This window comes from Haliotis cracherodii, unplaced genomic scaffold (assembly GCF_022045235.1).
Source record: "Haliotis cracherodii isolate W230 unplaced genomic scaffold, xgHalCrac1.p SCAF_6, whole genome shotgun sequence".
In the NCBI taxonomy this organism is placed as follows: Eukaryota; Metazoa; Mollusca; class Gastropoda; order Lepetellida; family Haliotidae; genus Haliotis; species Haliotis cracherodii.
In genome coordinates, this window is record NW_027266319.1 from 25,683,861 (window position 1) to 25,691,627 (window position 7,767).

Genomic DNA, 7,767 nt, shown 5'->3' on the forward strand with positions numbered 1-7,767 from the left:
ATTCGCTCCGATTATGTTTCTAGGTGTGTCAGCACCATACCGATGCACGTGGGTTTGACCAAAGTGGTAAACGACTGAGACATCGCTACTGGCTTTTCTCTCACTGTAAGCTGCTGACACGCCGAGATAGAACTGAAATACTGTTCTAAGCGGCGTTGAACACAACTCACACACTCCAAAGCTTAGCTACAGCGGCAAATAGGTCCAGGGCCCACTTGCACAAAGCGATCTTAGCGCTACAACTATTGTAAGCCTATGTTAAAGTATGGGAGTTACAATCATCTTAGTGCTAAGATCGCTTTGTGCAAGTGGGCCCAGGTACTTCTTGCATCTCCAATAAATGGAGAAATTACTGAATGTTACCTCGTGCCACAACTTTCAAGATACTTAAAGTAACAGAATTCTGAAGGACCATTCTGAAGCTTTTCTTGTAAACAATAACCAAAATCCCCGAGCTTATTCAGCTCTGCTTGCCTTCTTCCTTTTCTCCCTCACTCACTCTACCATCAATGGCTATACCCCCAGGAGCCGGACACAACCCTGCTGGGGATGAACCTAGGCAAGTCCCACGAGCCGGTGCGCTGTCTGGTGCAGGTCGACAAGCGGATCATAGCTTCCTGTGGCACCAAAATCGTCATTTTCATCAGCTCCAGGAACGGTCTTGGAATAGAAAAGGATTTTGATACAGTTAAAACCAGGTCTGTGTTAGCAGTTTTTACATTCAGTCTCAGGATTGGCTGTCCAACTCAATAACCTACAGACAGCCATCATAGAGCTGCCATTTTGCCGAGTGTGGCACAACATACAAAACAAACTGATCTAACATACAAGTTAATTAATGTGAGCTGCAGAGCCTAGTGGAGTAAATGCTGAATGTCTTGAGGACGGCCATCTTGTGGAGGTTCAGGAGGGCACAATGGCTGCAGTTTGTGGACATTACATGACTACAGATCACCTGGTACGATCAGAGTGACCAGACTGATATGGATACAATGCTGCTCACACTACCAACCACCAGTTTGTCTGCTCAGTCTTGGCCTGATTTCAGTTTGCAGGCTGTCATGATGTAGCAGGCTGTCTCAGATGTAAAACATCCTTTGGACAGAGATGAATCATTCTTGCCAAGCCTACCTTCAGACATGAGGAAGGGGCAGTGGGCTGGCATAGTGATTAGTGAGTGAGTGAATATGGTTTTACGCCGCTTTTAGCAATATTCCAGCAATATCACGGCGGGGGACACCTGAAATGAGCTTCACACATTGTATCCATGTCGGGAATCGAACCCAGGTCTTCGGCGTGACGAGCGAACGCTTTAACCACTAGGCTACCCTACCGCCCCGCATAGTGATTAAAGTGATTACCATGATCATATTGTCACCATGACGACCAGTGTTCCATGGTGTCCTGAGCTGTAAAAACTTCATCCATCATATGAGTTATGGATGCATGTAGGACTACATGTATTGTCATGACACAGGAGAAGCCCAACATGCTGCGACAAATATGGTAACATTCAGGTGTTAAGGAGTAGCCTAGTGGTTAAAGTGTTGGATTGTACCAACGAAAGTCAGGGTTCGATCATTGTTCATTGTTTCATGATAATGCTGAAATATACTACTCAAAAGAAGTTAAGGACCACTTGATTCTTTCTTTTTACCATAGTAAATCTGTCATGGTGGTCCTGAACTTCTTTTGCGTAGTATATAACCACAATTTGCTAACCCTTCTCCCTCACACACCCACTCCGATCTACAGATACACTTGGTATTGTTTCTGTGATACAGCTTGTATGTTCCAGTGGCAAGGTAAGGTCCCCGATCTGCACCATGGCAGTAGGACGCAACATCTACCTGTCTCGACGTCGGTCTGAGGTGCTGGAGGTGTGGGACCACAACAAGGAGAGACAGAAGGGCTCTTGCAGCATAGCAGAGACGTTCAGGTGAGGGCAGAGACGTTCAGGTGAGGTCAGAGAGACGTTCAGGTGAGGGCAGAGACGTTCAGGTGAGGGCAGAGACGTTCAGGTGAGGGCAGAGACGTTCAGGTGAGGTCAGAGACGTTTAGGTGAGGGCAGAGACGTTCAGGTGAGGTCAGAGGGCAGAGACGTTCAGGTGAGGTCAGAGACGTTCAGGTGAGGGCAGAGACGTTCAGGTGAGGTCAGAGACGTTCAGGTGAGGGCAGAGACGTTCAGGTGAGGTCAGAGGGCAGAGACGTTCAGGTGAGGGCAGAGACGTTCAGGTGAGGGCAGAGACGTTCAGGTGAGGGCAGAGACGTTCAGATGAGGGCAGAGACGTTCAGGTGAGGTCAGAGACGTTCAGGTGAGGGCAGAGACGTTCAGGTGAGGGCAGAGACGTTCAGGTGAGGGCAGAGACGTTCAGGTGAGGTCAGAGACGTTTAGGTGAGGGCAGAGACGTTCAGGTGAGGTCAGAGGGCAGAGACGTTCAGGTGAGGTCAGAGACGTTCAGGTGAGGGCAGAGACGTTCAGGTGAGGTCAGAGACGTTCAGGTGAGGGCAGAGACGTTCAGGTGAGGTCAGAGGGCAGAGACGTTCAGGTGAGGGCAGAGACGTTCAGGTGAGGGCAGAGACGTTCAGGTGAGGGCAGAGACGTTCAGGTGAGGGCAGAGACGTTCAGGTGAGGGCAGAGACGTTCAGATGAGGGCAGAGACGTTCAGGTGAGGTCAGAGACGTTCAGGTGAGGGCAGAGACGTTCAGGTGAGGGCAGAGACGTTCAGGTTAGGTTGTCATGGAGTTAGGGACTTGATGTTTGATATTGGAGTCGGGGTGGTGGTGATTGGGGGGGTGCAGGTTGACTGGGATTGTGTATTGAGACTAAATATTTTTGTAACTAAAGCTGCAAACCCAGATATTTCTTTAATTACATCTAGGGGGCCTAATTAAAAAAAATATGCCACAATGGCTGACAATTTTTTTTCTTTTCAACAGTCTGAAGCATGATTATTCTTTTGCCTGCATTTTCGGGGAAAATATGTTATTTTGGATGAAGTCCAAAGAACCCCTGTCATGCCTAAGTGATGCAACACACCACGTTGCTGTGCCTTAGACAAGTAGGACAACTGGGCCCTACAAAATGAATTGCTAGCTTGAGTCTATTTTACACCACCACTACTGTTAAAACCATCGGTTTTCCCAATCAGAATTCCAACGGATGAAGCAAGAATAACGTCCATACTCTACCTACGAGACAGTCGAGCATTGTGGGTAGGGACGGGCGGCGGTCACGTGGTGGTGGTGGATGCAGTGTCCCAGGCTCCGATCATGCAGACCGCACGACACACAGCTTCAATAAGATCACTGATGGCTATCAAGGCTCCAGGTAGGAGAATATTTCCCTGTGTGGTAGGCCTTCAGGGTGGCGGGGTAGTGGTTACAGTGATTGCTCGGCACACTGAAGTTTCCCTGTGTGGTAGGCCTTCAGGGTGGCAGGGTAGTGGTTACAGTGATTGCTCGGCACACTGAAGTTTCATTGTGTGTTAGGCCTTCAGGGTGGCGGGGTAGTGGTTACAGTGATTGCTCGGCACACTGAAGTTTCCCTGTGTGGTAGGCCTTCAGGGTGGCGGGGTAGTGGTTACAGTGATTGCTCGGCACACTGAAGTTTCCCTGTGTGGTAGGCCTTCAGGGTGGCAGGGTAGTGGTTACAGTGATTGCTCGGCACACAGAAGTTTCACTGTGTGGTAGGCCTTCAGGGTGGCAGGGTAGTGGTTACAGTGATTGCTCGGCACACTGAAGTTTCCCTGTGTGGTAGGCCTTCAGGGTGGCGGGGTAGTGGTTACAGTGATTGCTCGGCACACTGAAGTTTCCCTGTGTGGTAGGCCTTCAGGGTGGCAGGGTAGTGGTTACAGTGATTGCTCGGCACACTGAAGTTTCCCTGTGTGGTAGGCCTTCAGGGTGGCAGGGTAGTGGTTACAGTGATTGCTCGGCACACTGAAGTTTCACTGTGTGTTAGGCCTTCAGGGTGGCGGGGGTAGTGGTTACAGTGATTGCTCGGCACACTGAAGTTTCCCTGTGTGGTAGGCCTTCAGGGTGGCAGGGTAGTGGTTACAGTGATTGCTCGGCACACTGAAGTTTCCCTGTGTGGTAGGCCTTCAGGGTGGCAGGGTAGTGGTTACAGTGATTGCTCGGCACACTGAAGTTTCCCTGTGTGGTTGGCCTTCAGGGTGGCGGGGTAGTGGTTACAGTGATTGCTCGGCACACTGAAGTTTCCCTGTGTGGTTGGCCTTCAGGGTGGCGGGGTAGTGGTTACAGTGATTGCTCGGCACACTGAAGTTTCCCTGTGTGGTAGGCCTTCAGGGTGGCGGGGTAGTGGTTACAGTGATTGCTCGGCACACTGAAGTTTCCCTGTGTGGTAGGCCTTCAGGGTGGCGGGGTAGTGGTTACAGTGATTGCTCGGCACACTGAAGTTTCCCTGTGTGGTAGGCCTTCAGGGTGGCGGGGTAGTGGTTACAGTGATTGCTCGGCACACTGAAGTTTCCCTGTGTGGTAGGCCTTCAGGGTGGCAGGGTAGTGGTTACAGTGATTGCTCGGCGCACTGAAGTTTCCCTGTGTGTTAGGCCTTCAGGGTGGCGGGGTAGTGGTTACAGTGATTGCTCGGCGCACTGAAGTTTCCCTGTGTGTTAGGCCTTCAGGGTGGCGGGGTAGTGGTTACAGTGATTGCTCGGCACACTGAAGTTTCCCTGTGTGGTAGGCCTTCAGGGTGGCGGTGTAGTGGTTACAGTGATTGCTCGGCACACTGAAGTTTCCCTGTGTGGTAGGCCTTCAGGGTGGCGGGGTAGTGGTTACAGTGATTGCTCGGCACACTGAAGTTTCCCTGTGTGGTAGGCCTTCAGGGTGGTTACAGTGATTGCTCGGCACACTGAAGTTTCCCTGTGTGGTAGGCCTTCAGGGTGGCAGGGTAGTGGTTACAGTGATTGCTCGGCACACTGAAGTTTCGCTGTGTGGTAGGCCTTCAGGGTGGCAGGGTAGTGGTTACAGTGATTGCTCGGCACACTGAAGTTTCACTGTGTGGTAGGCCTTCAGGGTGGCGGGGTAGTGGTTACAGTGATTGCTCGGCACACTGAAGTTTCCCTGTGTGTTAGGCCTTCAGGGTGGCAGGGTAGTGGTTACAGTGATTGCTCGGCACACTGAAGTTTCACTGTGTGTTAGGCCTTCAGGGTGGCAGGGTAGTGGTTACAGTGATTGCTCGGCACACTGAAGTTTCCCTTTGTGGTAGGCCTTCAGGGTGGCGGGGTAGTGGTTACAGTGATTGCTCGGCACACTGAAGTTTCCCTGTGTGGTAGGCCTTCAGGGTGGCGGGGTAGTGGTTACAGTGATTGCTCGGCACACTGAAGTTTCCCTGTGTGGTAGGCCTTCAGGGTGGCGGGGTAGTGGTTACAGTGATTGCTTTGGCACACTGAAGTTTCCCTGTGTGGTAGGCCTTCAGGGTGGCGGGGTAGTGGTTACAGTGATTGCTCGGCACACTGAAGTTTCCCTGTGTGGTAGGCCTTCAGGGTGGCGGGGTAGTGGTTACAGTGATTGCTCGGCACACTGCAGTGGTTTGATTCCACACATTAGTGTAAGTAATGTGATGGAGGTGCCTCCATCCTCCATTATCCAGTGAAGCATTACTGCATAAAACCCAACTCAATCATATACCAGTACTTTCCATCATGGGTGTTTGCCCAGTTAAAAAATTTCCTGTGTTTGTTTTTTTACAGACTACCATCATTTAGCTGGAATATTACTGAGCGTGGTGTTAAACAACAAACAAACAAACAGAACTAACAACTGCTTCATTCTTGTTTCAGCCTTCCTGCCATTCTGTGTAGTCCTGAGTGGAGGACTTGGATTCCGACACAGACCTGAGGCAGAAGTAAAGAAAGGTGGGAGAAGTATTCCAGGAACAGTCTGAATATGCATTTGGGATGATGGGGGATGCAGACTGCAGATTAATTCAAACTTATCATACATTTTGTTTCCAAAGCATAACTCGTAAACTCTTGAACCACAGGCATGTGCTGAAACGGTGCATTTTGTTATTGAGGATTGCTTCACACATCTGTACCGCCAGCATGTTACAGAAGGGGACATTAGCTTCAGTTTGTCGGCCGTCTGCACACCCGCTTCTTTTCCTGAGTAGAGGGGCGGTTGGGTAGCCTTGTGGTTTAAGCGTTCGCTTGTCATGCCAAAGACCCTGGTTCGATTCGTCCCATGCTGTCCGGACGCTCTACCACTAGACCACGGAGGCGGTCCTTTCTAGAGTAGAGGGGCGATGGGGTAGCCTCGTGGTTAAAGCGTTTGCTGGTCACACTGAAGACCCGGGTTCGATTCCCCGCATGGGCACAATGTGTGAAGCCCATTTCTGGTGTCCCCTGCTGTGATATTGCTGGAATATTGTTAAAAACGACGTAAAACCATACTCATTCAGTCAATCGCTCACTCACTCACTCACTCAAGAGCAGAACTAAAAAAATGTTCACTATTTCTTCATGATTAAACATTTCGTATATGTCATCAGTTAGTGAAATGGTGCCTTTTGCAATTTAGGGATAATCTTCTTGGTTTGCCTTTGATAGAAACAAGTTGGATTAAGTTTTAGTTGGGACTGTGGTTTACTTCTGGAGCAGAACTCAAATGTCACTCCCTATGACTGCATGAAACTTGCATCAGTATCGACGAGATGGTTAACAGGTGCCATTGGCCATTGAGGGTTTTAAATGTTTATATTTTGGGGGTATTTTTCTCATGGATAAGTTGAACTGAGACTCCGTTGTGTTCTCTCAAAATCCTCCATTTCTTCATGAAAGTGTGCATAAAATGTCAACCAGATGGGAAACAGACAGTCTTTGGTTGGCATTAAAAATGTTTGAGATAGGGGTCCCATGAGACTGCTGAATGTTTTTTCACCATGTGATGTTTATCCCAGATGGCCAGTATGGATGTATCGCAGTCTGGGATGCAGAGTTCCCGCAGATTGTGCGACAGTTTGAAGAAGACCGGAAGAAAAGACAGGAGCTGGAGAACAACATGAAGAAGCAAAGAAGGAAAGAATCCATGTAGACCTTGCTGCTTTGGTCTCAACTCAGATGTGGGCACGTCCAGGCCGATATTTATTTCCAGAAACTGTGATACACTGATACCGAAGACACTAGTTCATCAGGATCAGTAAACAATAGCCTTATATTTTACCAATGTGCCAATAACAATATGATATGTCCATGTGTACAGTCACAACAACAATGTTAGGGTGAATGTCAGGTTATGTATGAAAATTTTAACAAGTGAATGGGGCATGGTGACCCAGTTGTCAAAGGTGCTTTTGAATCCCTGATTTGCCCTCATTATGTTTCTAGGTTTGTCAGCACCCATTGTGGGGTGCACTGACATATTGTTCAAAGCGTGTTAAACCAAACCTAATTTGAACATTGTGAAAAAAAGATTGAAGAAACAACATGGATTTTTTCTTAAGTAACAAAACATGTCTCATACAAACATATATGAATATCGTATTCGACGTAATAAGCACCCCGCTCTTATAAGCGCCCACGGCAATATTTACTACTATATTGGCTAGTGAACAATCCCAATTAGCGCCCTTCCGATTGATCAATGTACACAAGACTTTTATTTGCATACAATACGCACTCATGTGTTATATGCACCCTACAAACATCCAAAATGTGTGCCTAGCGTGAACATGCATGACCAAATTCTGAATCACGACCTTAAAGGAAATGTTGTCATGGATATTTGTAGAAAGATATATTATTTAATTTC

General features: G+C 48.5%; 1 protein-coding gene across 1 annotated transcript in view; it reads left to right on the forward strand.

The window, feature by feature from the left end:
• The window catches only part of LOC139445203 (leucine-rich repeat serine/threonine-protein kinase 2-like), a 137,775-nt gene extending 130,468 nt beyond the window's left edge, over positions 1 to 7,307 (forward strand). Inside the window, exons 62-66 of the mRNA XM_071226334.1 lie at positions 526 to 698; positions 1,799 to 1,939; positions 3,153 to 3,331; positions 5,799 to 5,873; positions 6,917 to 7,307. Coding sequence (XP_071082435.1) covers positions 526 to 698; positions 1,799 to 1,939; positions 3,153 to 3,331; positions 5,799 to 5,873; positions 6,917 to 7,050 — 702 coding nt within the window. The 3' untranslated portion in view covers positions 7,051 to 7,307. The remainder of the gene's footprint in view (positions 1 to 525; positions 699 to 1,798; positions 1,940 to 3,152; positions 3,332 to 5,798; positions 5,874 to 6,916) is intronic.
• The last annotated feature ends 460 nt before the right edge of the window (positions 7,308 to 7,767 follow it).